This window comes from Prorops nasuta, unplaced genomic scaffold (assembly GCF_024137725.1).
Source record: "Prorops nasuta isolate Cenicafe-Biocafe unplaced genomic scaffold, Cenicafe_Pnas_1.2 PNAS00005, whole genome shotgun sequence".
Taxonomy (NCBI): Eukaryota; Metazoa; Arthropoda; class Insecta; order Hymenoptera; family Bethylidae; genus Prorops; species Prorops nasuta.
The window spans coordinates 2820919-2841322 of record NW_027116802.1 but is presented as its reverse complement, the minus strand read 5'-3'; the positions used below and the strand labels follow the sequence as shown (position 1 = coordinate 2841322).

The following is a 20404-nucleotide window of genomic DNA, read 5'->3' as shown; positions in this document are numbered from 1 at the left end:
CCGCACAAATTCATATTTCTCGTCTATTATGTTGCTCTCATCCATTCTCCACTTTATTTCCCTTTATTTTATTATCCATGCCTTTTCACTCAAGACTGGATTTTATTTCTCGCAGCGGTCAGCATCAATTTTCACGGACGTTTTAAAATGCAGGCTTAGAATAATTGGATTTTCCTTTTAATTCTCATTGCTTTGACTCGTTCGTTCGGTAAGGAAGCCACGAGATCCGCCAACCGGAAAGCCAGAAGCGAAGAAAGGCTTTTTCATAATTTAAACGACCACTAATTGATACTGAATTATTAACCGAAACGAAAATAAAGCATAGACTTCTTGAACTCGAAAGGGCTTATCTGGCTATTGCCTTAGGATCTGCGCAAACACTTTCCGCCGTAGAACTATAAACTTTGATAAAATGAAAAATTTAGCAGAGAAATGGGTTGAATTTATCAAGCGATTCGTGCGAGTTTCTTTGCAACAGAATTAACAATCGCATTCTATAGTTTATAATACTTTTTATGTTACACGTATACCATAATTTTGGGAAAGTTGTCGTGTAATTTTAGTTTGTCCTCGTCCTTCGCGATTTTATTGAATGAATTTGTGCGGGGCTGATGAAAAATTCCATTCTCACGAGATAAAAGGAGAATATAAGGATTCGCCAGTGGCTCCGAGTCAGTGGTTCGCTGATGCGGCGCGCAAGGAGAGAAAGCTGACACAGGCAAAAGCTGGAAGCGGTCCCTGAAAAGTCTCAAGGGTGGAAAAGAGTGGAGAGTTGCGGTTACCTCCAAGCAGATGTAATTTTTCCATTGTTTGATTTTCATTAACGACTTTTGGCGAACCGAGCGCCAGCCAACCACCCCGTAGCCATGCGCCAGGGAGCCAAGAAACATGGAAATTATGCTTCGCCAAACAAATACATCCTTTATTTCATTTTCTTGGCGGAACAAAAAATCGACAGCTTTCGCAACTTAGAAGAGGGAGAGCCATCGCTATATGAATGAACGAACGCGGGACATTTTTATATAAAGCTCTCTCCTCTTATGTATGCTGCATGTACACTTTATCCCTTCATTTTCAGAATAATTAATACATGGTTGCATGGTAACAAAAGTTGTTCTCTTTTTTCAACTAGAAATCGTTGAATCGGCCACGAGGAAATAATGCGAGCCTTTTGTGGGAAGATATATATTTTTTGGAGATAGGGGCTTGATAGTAAATAGGCTGAGAGGTCGCGTATTCCGTTTCAGGAAAATCTTGTGTATCCAGCGTGTGCATCGTGGTGTATCGAGAGCGATTGCACATTTGTCGGTGCTCGGCGAAATCGCTGAACCGGTGGATGTAAGCAAACCCGCAGAATACTGAAATTACTCCCTCCGATGCACCCTCTGTTTCGGATTCCCTGTTATCCATTCTCCTGCTGCTTACACTCCCCGATCTCCTTTCTCTCTCTCTCTCTCTCTCACTCACTCTCTTTCTCCGTTTCTCTCTTCGTCACCCTCGGGCCTTAGCCCTGGACCTCCTCCACACCCCTCTCCCGGTCCTGCTACTCCCACTCTTCTCGCCCTCTCCACACTCTGTATATCTCACCTACCCAGCTGCGACAATCCCACCTCTGTGCGTTAATTCTTGTACATACAGACAGCACACACACATCCACCGAAGGGTGGATGTATACCGCCAACAGAGTTTACCTTGCATAATGCTCCCGCCGATCTTTGTTTTTTCTTCCTCTTGTTTGCCAATCTGTCCTTTTTTCACAACTCCAAGCGCGCAAGCATTTTATCGCCTATACCAATTCTGCAATATCAAGATTACCCATGCACAAGCCTGTGAGAGTGCTTTGCTCAAAGTATATTCCGCATATATAATTAATAAACCTTTTGTACCCCTCTCGACTCGCGCGATGTCTTATATTGCGAGGCGCATGCAAAATGTAACCGCGAGGCCAATATAATGCATGCAGACGGAGCAGAGCGAGACTGCAGTGTGCTGTGCTGCGCTGCACTCGCCTCCTGAATGATTGAGCGATCCAAATGACTGATCGGATTATAGCAGCCACCGTGGATTATGCTAATTGATATTGCACATTAGACATTCCCACATCGCCCCTTTTCTTGGCTCCTGCGCCCGTAAATTTGAAAGCGCGTTGAAAAGAATCGTTCGTTTGTCAGTTATACTTTCACGAGTCTGCGACAATGAGACGAAAGAATATCGACAACATTATTGGTCGTCGGGATAATGAAAAATTGAGGATTGAAAAAAATGAGATATTCTCGTTGGATTTCGATAATGAGAGGGTGACCGATGAGATATGCGAAAAGCGAAACGTGACAGGGTCGAGAGTATCGTCGATTCATACTAATTGATACTTCACGGGGTAGATTTCTCTACATTGTCAGTCGAAATCGAAGCGTGAGTGGACGGTGGTGGCGTGATGCGGGGATTCGGTCAACTCACAGTGCACTCGAATGAAGTTGCGAAACGAGAGTAATGGTCGCGGTGAAAAAGGACGGGACAGGGAAGGCAGAGAGCTGGACGGAGAAAGAAAGAGAAGGACGCGAGCGAGCGAGCGGGCGGGCGGGCGATGAGTTGGAGTTTTTGAGAGTCTGACGAACCAATCACGGGACCATCTATAATGTACACAGCCCGGTTAACGATGGACCCAGAGACATTCTGGCGAGCCTAGCCATTTTCCGAATACCTGTCTGGCTAGTCAGAAAATCTACACCCCCTCCCCCATCCCCCATCCCCCATCCCTCTCTCAGAATCTCTCTCCCGTGCCCTTCGACCCAAACGAACGCTCGCGGAATCGTTAATTCCTCTCAATATTGCACGTCCTTTCAGAAACACTGTCAAGTCTGCCAACGGCTTGCAAGCCGCGCTCTCGTTGGCCTTTCCAATAAATTCCTCCAGCCTATCCATCCGTTCATCCACCTACCCAACCACCCACCCATCCATCCATCCATCCATCCATCTCGTTCTTCCGTTTTTCGCTATTTGTTCAGCGCAAAAATCGTTAGATACCTGCATTGGCGAAAACTCAAGTTTATACGAAGTTTAGCAAAGCTGGAAAAGCTCCCTTGATACGTGCTGGGCTTTCAAAATTGCTCCTGTGCACCAGTTTCGTGAATTACTCCCGTTTTAGTTTCCGCTGCACCGGAACCTCGTAACGACGTACGGAGCGGTAATCTTCAACGAAGATCATCCTCTCCCTCATGTATTTATCCCGAAGAACCTTAGCTTCCGTAATTTGGAATTATTCAGGAATTCACGAAAGTGCTGCTGGCAGTTCGTCATTGCGAATTATCCTGCAGTATCATAATTTGTATTCCATATACTATACTCTCTCTCTCTCTCTCTCTCTCTCTCTCTCTCTCTGCGATACAAGCGGTGATAAATATCCTCACTCCCCTCCCCCCTCTCTCACTCTTTACACTTTTTCCCATTTCCATACGCTTCGTTTATTATTTGCGCTATGGATGTACATATATACGTGCTTCTTCATCCACCCTCATTGCACCTTCGTATACTTACCTATATACCCCAGTACCCAGACATCTGTGAGAATTAGAGACAAGCAAACTAGCGGGGAGCAGTGTCTGATCATGCTGGCGCATGACTGGCCATAATGCGATTTAATATTAAAATATTATGACAAATGTCAACATGCAGGAGACGGGTGTAGAGAGAGAGAGAGAGAGAGATGACTCTGATTGGCCCTCAACCACGTGAATACGAAACGAGACAGCCGTCACCTTTTCCGCAATTGCTTAGTCTTCCACGAACAACGCGCGAAACTCGTACTTAAAGCCTTTCGAACTTCAAAATATCAATAATAATTTCTCTTACTATTCCAAAATCGTGGCTCGATATGCGAACCCCAATGGTGAGGAGCTATATTGGTCCTTTCATCGTGGATTCAATAAATATATCATTGTTACGATGAAGCGAGTTATATTATAGAGTTTTGTTGGGGCAATACATACAAATTTTAACGAAACAGATGGACATCGGTGAAAATATATATACCACAAGGAAAACATGAAAATGGAATTGTGGCTGCGATTAATGGGACACGTGTGGATGGATCAACAGTAAAAGAGTATTCGCGCTTTGAAAATAATTTTTTTGCAACCTTTTTATTCGTTTATCGGAAATATTCGGTAAACTGGGATGTAACTCCGATATGTTACAGTACTGTGCTGCAGTGTGGCGTAGCTATATACATATGCATGTGTATACAAATTTGCGTGGTGAAATAGGCGCACTTTTAATTTCAAGGGAACGGAAAGCTTTGTCCTTAATACTATCGACTCTCTTCTCGATTTTGCCATGTCCTATCAAACTTATCTCAATCCTATACCAGAGAGTTTAGGAGCGTCATTTTTATAAATTATTTATGAGTGGCGTGGAGACAAGCAACGAATACGTGGCAGGGGGACAAGATGCGCGAAATAAGCCGTCGAGATATTTCGAGAGACTCATTGATGGAGTTCGGTTAAGAAGTAGACGTATTTGGGACGACGAGAAATAAATCCAAATAGTAAATAGGGAGAGGGATGGAGAGGGTGGTGAAAATTCTAATATATAAAAGATATGAAGGAGGGAGGTAGAGGGAGAAAAACGGTGGAGGAAGGTTCTCGGGAGGGGTAGGAAAACCTTCGAGATTGGAATAAGTGGCGTAGTTGGGACCTTCGAGGGGCGAATGGGGACGGAGGAGGAGGTCGTAGGAATCTGAACAGCCAACAACAAGCGCATCCCGCAGCTTTATTTAACCTTTTCTTAAAAGAGTCTTCGCGCAGTCCCTCTTATCTACAGTTGATGGCCCTTCAACATAGGTCCTTATACTTTTCATTCTTCCGCGGCGCCCTTCCATCTCCCTTTTTTTTTCTTCTTTTTTTCTCTTTCATCTTCGACTATAGTGTACACACGTTGGATTTCCTCAATATCTGCTATGCTATACCCGTCCCTGCTGGATCAACCCCTTTCTCCCGCTCAAAATTCCACTTACCCCCTCCTCTACTGCTAATTAACGAATTAAAAGATTGCCAAAGTCGAAAGTTAAGCGAGACTTCGGGAAGTGTAGAATTTCCCAAGGAACGACCGCGCGTATATTATACGTACAGCATTATGTGGACGCCGCGCATTCTCCTTTTGTTTTCTCTCGTCGACACCTTCTTCCGGCCCCATTTTTATTTTACTTTCGAGACTCCGAGTCGAAGTTGCAGCCTGACTAAACACTGATAACGCGCGCCATAGAATTTCTTTGCATGCCATAAACATACGTAATCTTGCGCAAATAAGATTAGCATAGGACATGGCGCAGTGGATTTGCGAGAGATGCACACCCCGTCAGCTTTGATTTGTGCCTTTCGAATATCTGCGAAAGTCGATCGACCATCGTGGAACAGCAGGACGCGCCTCCTTTGGAACTGCGAGAGTTCTCTCGGCTCGCTCTGGGCGAGGCAGGCATCGCTATTCGCAATCCGGCTGATGATAGAACTTAATAAAACAAATCTGCTTGTGCAAACAGTCGAGAGGAATCGAGAGATTCGACGTCATTCAAACAACAGCGAGTTTTCCTTCGTCGTTCTCCTCGCGAGTCAGCCAATGACGTGGGGGCACACAATCGCCTCTGTACTACGCGAATACCATTAAATAAGATCAATATTGTTGAAAATACGGTAGAACTTTAACGCACGTACATTACACGGCATTTATATATCACGGCTGTCCCGCTCCAGGGCTTTCGCTCTTCTTCTTCTTCTTCTTCTTATTCCCTCCCTTTTCTCATCTTCCTATATACGACGTCCTCATTTTCACAGACACTTTACCGCGGCTGCGATATCTCGGCATAAGAGACCTCTACCACTGTACTATACCTACTCTTATCACTTGATTTGAGTTAGCGAAAATATTCCCAGTTTAATCTCCGATGATGTGTATCTTACCAGACTCTTGAAATTTCATTTTCTTCTTTGCTTGCAAATCTATTCTGTATATGATTTTAAGTGAAATTTTTCAGTTCCATCTCGCGTCATTGAGAAATGGTACCTGATGGAAGAAATTCCATAAGAAAGAATCAAAGTTCGATAGAATTATTTGCTAGAGATAAAAATGAATGGATTGCATGAGAGGACGTATGTATATAGATATGATATATATATATATATATAACAGATGCAATTGTCAGCCGACTCCGATGGAGCTCGCTCAATGTTGTTTTTCCAATTGCAGGCTACTTCGCTGTTCGCGGCTTTGAAACAGCAACAGCAAGTGCGCGAAGCGGCATCGTCGAGGGAGAGAGAACGCGAGCGTGAAAGGGATCGCGAGAGAGAGCGAGAGCGTCTGTTGCGTAATCGGGATTGCGGAAGTGGAAGGAGCAGCGTAGCCGAAAGCGCCAGTGCTGACCAGCAGCAAGAACTCGCCATCGAGTACCAAAGCAATGGGAAGCTCAGTCCCAGTGGGCATGCAGTGACAGCAGCACCCATGACCCAGCAAAAGCAGCCAATCGTCACGCAACAATCGCAACAGCCCAGTTCTGGGGCACCAGGGCAACAACCCAGCCCTCACCAAAGTCCGCAGGTCATTGTCCTTATCCTTGAATCTATCGATCGGTCTATGTAACATCCGATCGATCGTTAAATCTCCGTGTGATTGCTCGCGCAGGCACCTCAAAGAGGTTCACCAGCCAATCCTACGCAAGGCCCGCCTCCGGGAGGGCCACCAGGGGTAGTGCCGTCTCAAAATCCATCTCAAATGATGCTGAATCCGGCGAGCGGCCTGCATCAAATGCAGCAGCTGCTGCAGCAACACATTCTCAGCCCCACGCAGCTGCAATCTTTCATGCAACAGCACACGTTGTATCTGCAACAACAGCAGCAACAGCAACAGCAGCAACATCATCAGGTAACAATTAAGAATCGTCAGTCTCGCTCGCATCGCGTTACCCGACGAACGATCATCGTCACTCATCCTCTTTCTCTCTTTTCCCATTCAAGGACACTGCCTCGGAGCATGCTTCCAATCAGGAGAGATTCGGCTATTTTTCTTCGTTAAAAAATGTAAGCGAAATCGATTGCCCGAAGGCGGCAGTTATTTAGATTCTTAGTCGTGTCAACAGCTCGCCATCTCGCTAACTTTAATTACGAGCAACGCAATTTCTTGGAGAATCAATTAACCCACATCGATAATGACGAAAAAGTTTGTCGGAGGAGTCGATATTTTATCGTGAATCGAATCGACCGTGCGGAGACAATGCTGGGCTTAGCATTTCTCGTTATAGGTTTTAATCTGAAAAACTCTCGCTACTTGTGTGTATCTATAGAATTTCTGACGAGCGGCCTGGTGGGAACTTTGTTCCGAGAAGAGGGTTGATACTCGGTCTGCGCAAACAGTCGGTCCCTTCTATATCGTTACGAAAACAATATTCGCCGTATGAACCACTTTCCTAGCCCTGTTATTCCGCCCACGATACTAGTAACACCCCCGTATAACTCTTTTTGCCAGCGTACACGACTCAACCGTCCATGTAAGAAGCCTCTTTCGCGGACCAACCTTATGCTTGCGGTAAATAAGGGAAAATAAGCTGGTGCAAAGAAATTTAAGCGAGAAACGAACAATTATTCATGTCTCCTCCACAATGAGTCTATACCTAATATTTTTCTTTAGACTCGCGACAGAAAATTGCGAAGCGTAATAATAGTCGGTACGCTATTGCAGAGGCGAAGAGTAAATTTGCTCGAAAGAGGATTCCCGTCTTGGAGAACGCAAAGTTTCTCATTAACGGTGATGCATTCTGGGAAATTAATGGCCCAGTTCTTGTTTATGGTATTATGATAAAGGGCTTCTATCTCGGAGTTTGTTTTAAAATATCCCCGAGGCTTTGGGGTTGAACTTGGAAGACCGTGGCCGCGTGGAGCAGTCTGCAGGAGGGTGGAGGTAAGCAATTAAGCATCGCCATCAGCCGTTGTGTCTCGTTGTTTGTCTTCAGGGTACCCATCAACCGTCCTCCATCTTCTTCTTGTCCCTCGCTCGTCGCGAATTATCAGCGTTCGCGATTTATTCGTCACTGCCAAGATGCAGCCCACCCCCCCCCTCCCCCTCCCTCCCTCTCCGTCTTCTTTTTTTACCCCCTATAACCACGTTAATTTTCTCCGGAAGAACCAAAGACTGCTCGTCGTGTCAACGTTTCAAGAATTACCGTGGATCATACTTTGACTATATTTCGCAGCATCAGCATCAACTAGCCGAACTGGGAAGAAAACAGCTGGAGCAGGCGATGCAGCAGTTACAGGAGCAACTACAACTCAACGTCATCCAACAGACGCATCTCTTGCAGACGGCCGATAAGAAGAAGGCGACGGCGCCTCTTCAGCAATTGGCTCTTCAGCAACAGCAGTTGATACAGCAGCTACAAATCACCCAGAGACAATATCTGCTGTCCCAGCAAGGTCTCGGTCTGCAGGGACACAATCCTACCTCGGGTAATTCCACATTGATCCCTCTCTCTCTCTCTCTCTCTCGCGATCGACACGATAATTCTATCCGAGAACGCTGCTCGAGATAGACGGGAGTGTGTCGAGACAGCTTTTTCACCATCGGCTACATGATATTGGAAAGAAACAAGCGGTACCATATTTCGAGGAAGTAGCTAAGAAATGAGTCAATGTTGCATCAAAGTCGAGTCAATTATTGCTTCTAAATGATCGCCAACGTTAAATAATACGATCATTGTTTGTTCTTGCAATAATAAACGCCCACGCGTGCTTGCCGTGTGCTATCGCGTTTCACGTTCAGGTAGCTCGCCAGTTTGGAATGTAAGAGAAATTGTTTGTAAAATGGGATTGTTCGACAATCGAGCACGTGTCAAAACAAAAGAAAAAATTGTGTTTATCGTTGCGCGAGGACGAAGTGGTGGAACGAAAAACGTCACGCAGCACGCGATACGAGTTAAAAGATTAGATTTTTCAGGTGATTGATAATTAATCGAAAGCCTAATTTCGGACGTTTCTTGTGTCTGTGCCGAATAGGACTGCAGCCCGGCGAAGCTCTGTCAGGTTGGAAAACGGAACCGGCCGAAGGTCAGGAATCCCATCCAAACTCCAGTGTGCCCAAATCCGGTTCCGGTTTGAACGGTGAATAAATAGATTTCCCATCGAATAGTCCGATTGGTTTTGTTTAGTCTTCTTGCGCCGGAGCTTTATCCGTTGTTGTTTATTTTATATGACACAGGACTGCTGAATTCGATAGTGCCCAGTCGTCGCACCGAGATGAATGGGACGACGCCAATGGATGAGAAACCTCTGGATGTTTCGTGCAACGATAAAGCGCACCCCCTTTACGGTCACGGAGTCTGCAAGTGGCCCGGCTGTGAAGTTATTTGTGAAGACTATCAAGCATTCCTCAAGTGAGTACAACACCAAAACTCATCGAGATATATGCTACATGCTCATTTATAGAGAGTTATTGTTAGGTTACACACCGATCGACGTGAAGTACCCCGTCTTACGTCTTTTGTTTTTCGTTCCTATAGGGACAACTAGAGATTTTCGAGAGATCGCGTCGTTTTTCGCTGAAATAAACCGAAAAACAACCGAAGGAGCTAATATACTCCAGTTGTCATTGACCATTTCTAGTTATCTCAGTAGTGTACAGAGAGGAGTGACGGAAAGATCCATATAGTTACTATTTCTCGTCTGGCGATTTGCGCATCTCGGAAAGAGAGAATTTATAGTTTTGATATCAGGTTGATTCTTGTCATGTTTATTGAGAGATTCATAGTCGGGTCGAATTGAGAAGAGCAGGTAAGGCGCTGATGAATCATCGGGTCAGGTTAGGGGGAGGGATGGGAGCAATTTCCGAGGGGATTCAGAGGCAGCGGGAGGGATGAGGAAGGTATAGAAAAATCGCCAAAGTCAGCGTATCTCATTGACATCCGCTACTTTCGCCGTCTCGGTCTCCTTCAACTTCAAACCGAATCTCACGGCCCACCCTCTTTACCCCGTCCCACGGGCAATCCCCGTAATCACGTAGCTCGTCGCGGCAAACTCCCTCAAACAAGCCGTTACTTCAAAAAAAAAAAAAAAGGAAAGAGAAAAAAGAACGCTAATTACCTTTGTCTCATTAATATTCACGACATTCGACCGCATCGTTATGCGTCTCGGTCTAATCCCCATTCCTTCCTCCGCTCCCCCCTCCTTTTCCCAATTCCTACCCAGAGCTTCCTCCGTCGTCTTCTCTCAGCCAGCAGCCTAGCTCGTCGCATCTTTCCTCTCTAGCAAACTCCCTTCTTTCATTTCCAGCGCCCATTCTTCATTATGTCTCCTCTTTGTCTCCCTTCTCTCCCTCCTTCGATACAAGCTTTTTAATCCCTCCGGAAAGTGGAATTATGTAAACTCTCGGATACCGCAGGACTCGCGCTGAGATATATTGCATTATCTCAGTGTGGTCCCTCTTTCCCTAAATGACCTTGGAGCCGCGATAAGATTAGCACGAGAGCACTGTTTCAGGCACTTAAACACGGAGCACACGCTGGACGACAGATCGACGGCGCAGGCGAGAGTACAGATGCAGGTGGTCTCTCAATTAGAGATCCAATTGCAGAAGGAACGCGATAGACTGCAGGCTATGATGCACCACTTGCATATGGCGAAGCAAATGGCTTCGCCCGAGCCACCGAAATCATCCGAGTCTTCGGTAAGTCACCGTATAAAAGCTGCTTTATCCGCCGTTGAAATTTAAATCTCACTGGTTCATCGAGCTATCAAGCTTGTGACTCTGCGAGTGACCGTCGTAACTCGATCGTACCGAGTCAACTTCGGAAAAGGGTGGATGAAAAAGACTGTGGTAACAATGGCGAGGCATAAACTCCTTTCCTACGAGCGCGAGCTTGGATCGTAAAGTCCCGATTTTCAGGGGGGTGGGGGTGAATTTTACGAGCCGCTTCGCTAACAACAACGCGAGTTTCGCTTTTAACGCGCCCGCTGCTAATTTATACATAAAGTCGACATTAATAATTCAACGGGACCCAAGCCGATTTTATATCGCCTTAATTAAAATCCCTAACAAGTCGTGTAATCAGAGAAGACCAGTTATCGATTCTTCCTGGTACAGATCTCGCAACATTCCGCAGGTTTGATCGTCCAATCGAGCTTTGTCTTATTTTCACAATACGGGATATCTTGCTCGTTTCGGAGTTAACCCGGATAAACTCCGAGGATATTTTTGGCTTCTTCTCAAAATTCCAGTAGAGCGTACCGAGGTTTTTTGGTACAGCGGTAGAAAATTATTAATCCTGATAATTGGATAAGTGCCATCGATCGAACCGCGCGTAAACAGCAAGAGAGAAACGACGATATTGAGAAATTTTCTTTTACAGACTGCCTCGAGTTTACCAAAGTTAAATCTCTCGTCAACGTTGATGAGTCAGCCTCCGCCGAATTTCGGAGTGTCCCAGGTCTCGCCAGTCTCCATGTCAGCCCTAGTCTCGGCTGTGAGATCACCGGGAGGTGGTCAGTTGCCGCCATCCGTCAGTGGTACACCGATGCCACCGATTCCCAACATGTCCAGTATGTCCGGAATGGGACCTTTCTCCGGTAATCTACCCAGCATTCCTACTCCCATACGGAGAAGAATCAGCGACAAATCTTCCGCTCTCTCCGTAACTGGAGGTAACGTATCCTAAATTGCAAACATATATATATATATATATATATATATATTGCTCTGCTAATTAAACTATTCGAATGATTGCTTAAATTTATCGTATTTTCTCGCCAAGATACTAAAGGTACATGATATAAAAGAACATATCAAGTTTCATTTGAACAGTATCGTTTTGAGAAATTACGTTTTATATAATTTTGGGTTGATTAAAAATGGATCCGGTTAAACGAGTATTGTTTAAGAAAGAGAGAAATTTAGCAGTTGAATAATATTCGTAGGACTGTTTGAAGAGGGAACTGTAAGGCGCAGATTAGCTGTCGATAGATCTGGAATAGATATTAACGAAGGTAAAGATAACAAAAAGGTAAAATACAAATAACGATTGTTGCAAGGTATTATTGAAGAATCAACCCAGATAAAGTATTTTTCGACAAAATGTTGTAAATTTACTCCTATAGCAAATGTTTTTTACGGTCCTCTTTTGGTATTTGTTTTTCTCTATTAACCCCTCCCACTTCTCTCTCTCTCTCTCTCTCTCTCCCATTCCTATAACACACATTTAAATTGCAAAAATAGTAGTAATTACGTGAATGACGACATCTTTTTGACGAGATGGAATGAGTTGACGGAAGAGAAGGTGCAGCAAGAAATACACGTGCAACACTCTCTCTCTCTCTCTCTCTTTCTCAATGCCATTTTCTCGGGTATATTCCATCTTTCATCGCTATTTGACGCTTCTGTTGTTTCCTTATTTCTTGTGCTGCCTGCCTCCCCACCGTGTAGGGCTGCCCTACATGCTGGAGCGTGCTGGCCTAGACGTCCAACAAGGTACTGTCAACCTTCTTTCCAAGATAGCCGAAGCTTAGATATTTATCAAATTGCACCTTGCATGACTTGATTCTCACAAGAGTCCAACTCCTAACCAATCAATCTCAATTGTTATTAAAGTATCAAGTACCCCGGACCATGCATGTTAAATTCCTTCGTTTACCTTGCTTATACGTTCAAGTCTTTAGATCAAAAGTATCATCGTGTCACACTTGTATCGAAATAAGTTTGAATGAACCAAGTAAAGTATAACTATTAAAAGTTTCCATCGTGTACATTCTTCGTCGTTTCTCCCTCTGTCTTTTTAAGTAACAGCGATGTAGTTTCGAATTAAGCTGGTCCTTTTAATAGAATCCGTATTACAAATATCGCGTGAATCAATGATATTATTGAACTTTCAGAAATTCAACGAAATAGGGAATTCTATAAAAATGCCGACGTCAGACCTCCGTTCACGTATGCATCACTGATTCGACAGGTGAGTAATCAATTTTTCATGCGATTCTATGACCATTAATACTTTCCCTAATGCTCGGACTGACCCTTCGATGATGTCTCTAAAGTAAACTTTATTAGTTTCATAATATTATATATTCACAATCGTACTTACATCATTCCTTTATTTGTAGTCAATCATCGAATCTCCGGAAAAGCAACTTACACTCAACGAAATTTATAACTGGTTCCAAAATACATTCTGCTACTTTCGGCGTAACGCAGCTACATGGAAGGTATATTTCAAAGTCTTTGCCAAATTATATATTTCCGATTCGATAACAAAAAAGAAAGAGGAATCTTCATTCGTGAAAATATTCAAGAGTTCAAAGAGGATTGAAGCAAATTCTTTCGCTGACAGTATTAAAAGAATGACCCTAATGCAAATTATTACCTACTTCGTGGTGTGGTGTTTCATTCGTACTGGCTAATCATTTTGAGAACCACGAATAACATTCTCATTGGATGTAGACTGAGAGTAAACGAGAGAAATTTTGCAAATGTAGGAGGCAAACACTTTTTAAAGGAAAAAATGACTTGGATTTAAGTAGATAAGTGTATAATGCAGCTCGATTTTGCTAGCTCTGATCCAAGCCACAAAGGCAACGCGACTAATCGTATAATTTGCATTTACGAGCAATTTCTCGACTGAACACTCTTAACTGGAAAGGATGGGCTTTCAAGATTCTCAGATAATCTTTTACATTAATTTGAATTAACAGGCTGAGTGACCTGACTGGCAGAGGAGCTGGTAACGACAATTGTTTTGCTTTCTTAATTAGGGGGCGGTACAGTTAACACAAGGAGCGCCAAACATCTCGATTTATTTATGAATTATCTGTTACTGTACTAGTACAAAGGATATCCTGAGAACATTGACTCGCGTTATCGTCCATTCTCAGTCTCAAGTTAAAGAAAAAATCAAAAGCTACTGTACAGTGATCCTGATAAATTACAAATGAATCGCCTTTTATAAGAAAACCCACTTGTTGATATACGAGCGTTGCGAGTGTGTGTTTTAGCGTGTGTGCGTGTGAGTGTGAAAGTAATCGACGTTTGCCATGAAGCTTCGCCTCGCATGGTTATGTGTATATGAAAATTAAACTAGGATATTTATATATTATATATATATATACTATGCATACACTAGAAGACAGGTTTGACTGCAGCAGCGGACAGCGGAAGCCATGGAAAAGACGAAGATCTGGAGAGGGAAGTGGAAGATGTCCCGAAATCAATACCGCAGCATGAATAATTGTTGTCGTTGCCTACATAGACTTAGATAACTAGTTGTGCATTAACGATATAGGAATGCCATATACCGTGTTCTTTTTTTTCTCATTTTTTTTCATTTTTTTTTTTTTTTTTTTTTTTATTAATTATTTTAGCTATTCTTGTTCGGCCTTGTCATTAAAGTTAATTGTCACTGACACCTATACGCTATTATCGTCAAAATTGCCATCAACGTTTCTGCATTCATCATCATTCATTTGCTCGCGTAATCCGAGACTCGATAAATGACTCAGTGAAATAAATCAAGAATTATTTGACAATGTTCGAATGTGCCTGAAAAAGCTGATCGACGAATGAGAGAGTAATCGGGATGCCATCGCTGCTTTCATATAGTGCCACGAGTGAAATCTTTAGTTTTCTGTGCTTCGATTTGATAGTTATGTTGCTCATGAGTATATATTAGAAAGAGGATTATCATTTCCTTTTTAGTTTCAATTAGCTTTGTTTGGTTGCATTTGAATTATGATCGAAGTAGAGGAGAAAGACGGCGGGGTCAACGATCGGATCGGTATAAAGCTCACAGAGATTGTCGCGAATCACTCTCTTGGTCATCGTCGTCTCAATCATCCTTGCCTAACGGTGTACCCGTCGACGTGGATGATCGGTCGCCCATTGAGCAACCATCCCATCGACTGTCGGAGTCGCGATTTCAGTTGGCTTCGTTCGTTTTTTGCGTTGCTTATTTAGTCTATGTATTATTTTGTATAGAACGCAGTGCGACACAACCTGTCTCTCCACAAATGTTTCATGCGAGTCGAAAATGTGAAAGGGGCCGTTTGGACGGTGGACGAAGTGGAGTTTTACAAGAGACGTCCTCAGCGCGCTTGCAGCACGACCGGGTACGTTTCCCCCGCCTCTTCGAACATAAAATTAATCTCGCGTTTACTCTCCTCTCTCTTTTTCTCTAAAACCTATCTCTCTCTCTCTCTCTCTCTCTCTCTCTCTCTCTCTCTCTCTCCTATCTTTTCATATCTCTACATTTACCCAATCGCCAATTTATCTTCCGATCCCTTCGACAATCTTCCATTATCATTCAACCCTTGACTACTTACACCTATATATTAAACCTCTCTCTCTCTCTCTCTCTCTCTCTCTCTCTTCTCTCATATAATCTAATATTATATCTACCTTATTATTATATTTAAATATATATAGATAACTTTTTATATATATTTACATATTTTATATACTCATTTTTCACTCGCTTTAATACTCTTTTACATATTCGTATTGCCTAGCTCCTCATACGTATATACCGTCAATTTTTACATTTTATATATATATATATATACATATATCAATATGTCTTTTTACATATTTTAACATTTTTATACTGATATTTATATTTATACTATACGTGACTCTAGTATACCTAATTATAGCATTTAATATCCTATTTATATACTATATATATATTTGTCATATATATGTGTTTTTTTTCTATTCACATGTTTATATTACCGTAATTTAATATCTCTTTATATATATATTATATTGATAAGAGTGTTAGAGGATGTATGCGCGCATATTCGGTCGTATATTTCATAATTGGTCAGTGTGTACAATCGTGCACAATCTTTCGTGCCGTTTGTATAACCGCTAATTTTTTTACGCGACGCTTGTCGCTCCCTTTCTTTTTAAAAGAGAAAAAAATATATGTCGCGCATTACTCATATATTTCTACTCATTTAATTATCTCTTACTGGTACTCCTGTCAGCGCGCATTCATGCCTAACCGATTGATGTGTTCGCGTGTATAAACTCTTTTATACACCTTTACACACAAAATCATCTTTGTGCGTCGCTTTTGTTACACATGTTTGTCTGCTGATTGTTAGTTGCGCGTTTATCGAGTTGACGATCGATGTTTAATGTATGCATTGTTATATTCGAGTAAAAATCGAGATATTTGGAAAATTTTTGACGAGTAGTACAACTCGATAAATGCGGATTAAATGGTGTTTGATAGGTGTGCGTGGTTTTCTTATCTGTCTCGTGTGTGATGGTAAAATTTAAACTATAATGGTACGGGTGAATGTGCGTGTGTGAGTGAAAGTAAGAAATTAAGGAGTCAAGGAAGGATACCGGAAAGGGGACGAAAGGGGACGAAAGGGAAATATCTTGTAGAAACTAACGTGTGCTGGCTTTTATAACAAGCATGATATGAGCTTTGCAGCGACTAACTCAGCGGGTGCAGACCCGTCCTCCGACAAAAAAAGTCTAGTCTGTCGAAAACCAGGTCCCAAGATGGTGGTGAATGCGGTATGCTAAAATGTGAAACAAACTTTGCACTCTCCGACAAGGTAGATCCGAGAGAAGGCCCCTCTTTATGATTGCGTAAACGTTTTTCTTTTTCTAATTCCCGCCTTTTTCATCTTTGCGTAAATTATCACTGTCTCTCTTTCGCTTGCTATTTCTTTCTTTCTTTCTTATTTTTGTTGGTTTTTTCTTTTTTCTTTTTTCATAAAAAGGAAAGAAGCGGTACGTAGAGTAGTAGACAAAACTTGAGGGCGATGGAGCTGCTGGATGAGATAACCAGCTGAAAAAAGTGAGCTCCGGCGAGTGATAAATTTGTAGTTATCACGAGGCAATAGCCGCTCGCTTGCCGAGGGGTTGGACGAACGCTCGGCGAGAGAGAGAGCAACGGAAAATGGGAAAGGGAAGCGTAAAGGAAAGAAAATAGAAAAAGAAAAGAAAAGCGAGCTAAGATGAAGAAGAACGAGTATAGGAACAACTACAAACCCAGAAAACCTTTGTCTTTTTATTCTCTTTTTCTCTATTTCTTGGTGGTCTTGTCTGTGTATACAGAACGCGATCCGCACCAATCTATCATTGCACAAGTGTTTTGTGCGCTATGAGGACGACTTCGGGTCATTCTGGATGGTGGACGACGCCGAGTTCGTAAAGCGGCGGCATCTGTCCCGCGGCCGTCCCAGGAAATATGACCCAACCCCATCACCCACTCCACCCCACCTCTCCGCACAGTAAGCACTACCACTTTTTAGAATTCTGCTGGCTGGCTGACGCGACGTTCTGACCTTGCCGCGGTGTACCTCTAACGCGACGACCGGGACGATTACGCTTGGTCGTTGTCTATAAAACACTAAAAGGGCTCCTTTGCCTGCTGCCTTCATTTCCAAAAAGTCGCCCCCCTCTTCCCAGAGGCTCACGTCATCTCCAATCAGACTTGCTCTTTTATTCTTTTTTCCTTCTTACTGAGCGCTATATGCGTCTGTGTATATATATATATATATATATATATATATATATATATATATATATATACATGTACGGGCTAAATTCACACCGAAGCCTCCGCCAATTTGCATTCGAGCAATTCCACGCGCTCCTTGCATCGAGTCAATCTGGATTCCAACTCTCCATCTATTATTTTTCAAATTTGACCAAAAGTACTTTTTTCAAAATGCATCGGGATTTTTCTCTCAAAATCCCTATAAACGCGCTTGTCTCATGCATCGCAGAGTTAAAATAAAGGCAGCAGGAAGTTGCTCGGCGCAGTTTATCAGATCCCAAGAAAATAATTCTCGATTTGTGCCTGAAACGAACCCTTTAGTATGTACCTATAACTCCTACAAAACCTGTGAATAGTAGGCTCTAGTATATAACCTTGCTTTCTTATCAGAGGTGGGCAAATATTGATGAAACGTTTGTCGAGAGCTTATCAAAATCTTCTGCATCGAGAGTGTTCACTGCGAATATGAAGAATAGTGTTATGTATATATGAATTAAACGATTTAACACGGATTGAGATCGATAACTTCTCATCGACCGTCTTTTGCACACCTCTGCTCCGTAACATCCATATAACAAAAATGTCAAGATCCACGTGTTACTACTTGCATTGTAGTTCGAGGCTCTTGTAGTACGTCCCACGGAGCTTAAAAAGTCCTGCACGATCCTGCCAGAGCCCATGCGGCTACGGGACCACTGGTCGGAGCTGCAGGATCTCCGATTTCTCTTGGCAATTACTTGCATGGAAAAACACATTCCTATTATTTTATCCCTGAATTCAACTTAAAATGTCGAACCTGCCCTCTCAGACACATTATGCTTTATTCGTATAATGCTTATACGTAGGTGTATTGCTTAACCATCAAATAGCTGAGTGCGCGCGCGCGCGCGTGTGTGTGTGTGTGTGTATGTGTGTGTACGTGTTTTCGAGTTCTAATTTCTATCCCCTGTAAATGCACTTTACTCCCCTCTCGTATATTTTTTAGTTTTCATCCTCTGTCAAATTTCAACATAGTCATTGTTACGTTCACAAATGTAAATTCTTTATGCTCATTTGACATTACATACATCCTTATCTTATTCTTTTCTTTTTTTTTTTCATCCTGATTGATTTCGTTCAGTTTTGAGTCAGCTAATTTATTTTCGCTTATCCGCTGTAAAAATGAATTTGCGATTGACAAGAAGTATGGTTAGGAGCTATTTTGCGCATGAGTAACTCGTGTAACTGTATAACTTGTACGTCACAACTGTAATCTTGGGTAAGGAATCCTACTCTCGTCTCTACACCTCTCTACTCAGCCAGGTACTTCCTCTTCGTTTAGTAACTAATCCTATACTTTTCAATCTATTTTTAAATCATTATTCATAACTTTTTACAATTTTTATTCCTCTATAAATATTTATCTCTCTTCTACTTAATAAATTTAACTCTCCTCTCTCTCTCTCTCTCTCTCTCTCTTTATCTTTATCTTTCTCACTCTATTTCTCTTTCTCTATCCCTAGATTCAACTACACATCTTTCTACTTTTTCCATCTCTTTCAATTTCAATTTCAATTTTATCTCTATACTATTTACAAGCGTCAAACGTTACTTCATTGCTGACTAACGGGATCAGATTTATTCAATTTTTATTATTGCATGCGGTGTGGTTTCTTTTGCAAAAAATTGTTAGCAGTTTATTTGCGAAAGAAACCAAAGAAATTAAATACTCTTCTAAACAGTTTTCTATTTAGAAAAGTATTATTTAAAACACAGATCTGGTCAAAAAAAGAGTAACGAAAATCTATTAAATGGAATTTCTGGGCAAGTCAGGTAACCCTAAGCCAGTTATAAGTAACGATTCCGTTTCAAATATTTTCTTTTTAACGCAAAGTAGTAAAGCAAGGAAATAAAAAAGGTGATAAAATTATATATAATTTTGAAACGGATGCGCTTTCAATACGTTTTCTTATCTTTTTATCTAATCTCGCTCAAACTGCTAATCCGATCGTGGGGCAAGCGAGAGGTATATGTAAGTAAAGGTTTTTTCAACTCTCTTTCCATCTTTTTTCATATCTTTTTCAATATTTATATATATATATAGCTACACAATTTTTCATAATTCTCTTTATCTCTCTACTGTTCACTCTCTTTTCTTCTCTATCTTTCCTATTCTATCTTTTATACTTTTACATATTTAAAACTCTTCGATTCCTTATATACAGTATTGTACCCATGCCACCTAAATCCCCATTCTCTTCATTATCACATGACCAAAATCACCTGTACACCCACACGTAATTTCAGGAAATAATTAAAGAAAATATTGTGATGAAAGAGGACATTTAAAATTAACCAATTGTTTTTCTGTCATTCAATAGGGGTGTCCCGTCAAAGAGTCCGACAACGCACAGTCCTATCCCGTATGGAGACGCGTTGAACGCAAATCTCCAGGTAACTACCAAAAATTAACAATGAATTATTAACTCTACTCAATCGTAAGGTAACCATTATTTTTTATAAAAGATTTTTAAGAAAGCAACTATACCTATTGCAATACTGACAAATTAATGAATTAGCACTATGAAACAGCTGTTAATTATTATTCCTTTATAATTATAACTCTAGGTACAATGACCAATCGTGACTAATCGTCTAATGCAATTTGAGTATTTCCAGGCGGCATTGGGTGAATCTAATATGGGATTTTTAAACAATTCAATGTGCACGACGACAGCGAGTCCCGACAAGGAGCACATCCTGTCTCACAACGATTTGATGTAAGTTTAAGAATAATTGGAAGGAGAGAAAAGTTGAATGAAAAATGAATATGCGAGTGGTTTAAAATATTTTATTGCTCGAAAACGGCGTTGATCTTATCTAACTGTA

At 41.9% G+C, this 20404-nt stretch overlaps 1 protein-coding gene across 15 annotated transcripts in view; it reads left to right on the top strand.

The window, feature by feature from the left end:
• FoxP (forkhead box P) overlaps positions 1-20404 on the top strand; it is a 182583-nt gene that overhangs the window by 158853 nt on the left and 3326 nt on the right. For 8 of the 15 annotated variants that reach the window (XM_066726694.1, XM_066726707.1, XM_066726706.1 and 5 more), the window contains 14 exons: positions 6238-6585; positions 6670-6909; positions 7002-7064; positions 8234-8486; positions 9033-9137; positions 9235-9409; positions 10512-10698; positions 11381-11672; positions 11946-12014; positions 12897-12973; positions 13125-13226; positions 17092-17267; positions 19897-19969; positions 20186-20295. In XM_066726694.1, the coding sequence (XP_066582791.1) occupies positions 6238-6585; positions 6670-6909; positions 7002-7064; positions 8234-8486; positions 9033-9137; positions 9235-9409; positions 10512-10698; positions 11381-11672; positions 11946-12014; positions 12897-12973; positions 13125-13226; positions 17092-17267; positions 19897-19969; positions 20186-20295 (2270 nt within the window). Of the gene's footprint in view, positions 1-6237; positions 6586-6669; positions 6910-7001; positions 7065-8233; positions 8487-9032; positions 9138-9234; positions 9410-10511; positions 10699-11380; positions 11673-11945; positions 12015-12450; positions 12496-12896; positions 12974-13124; positions 13227-14991; positions 15123-17091; positions 17268-19896; positions 19970-20185; positions 20296-20404 lie in introns of all 15 variants that reach the window. The other 7 variants (XM_066726697.1, XM_066726703.1, XM_066726696.1 and 4 more) reach the window with 7 other exon arrangements.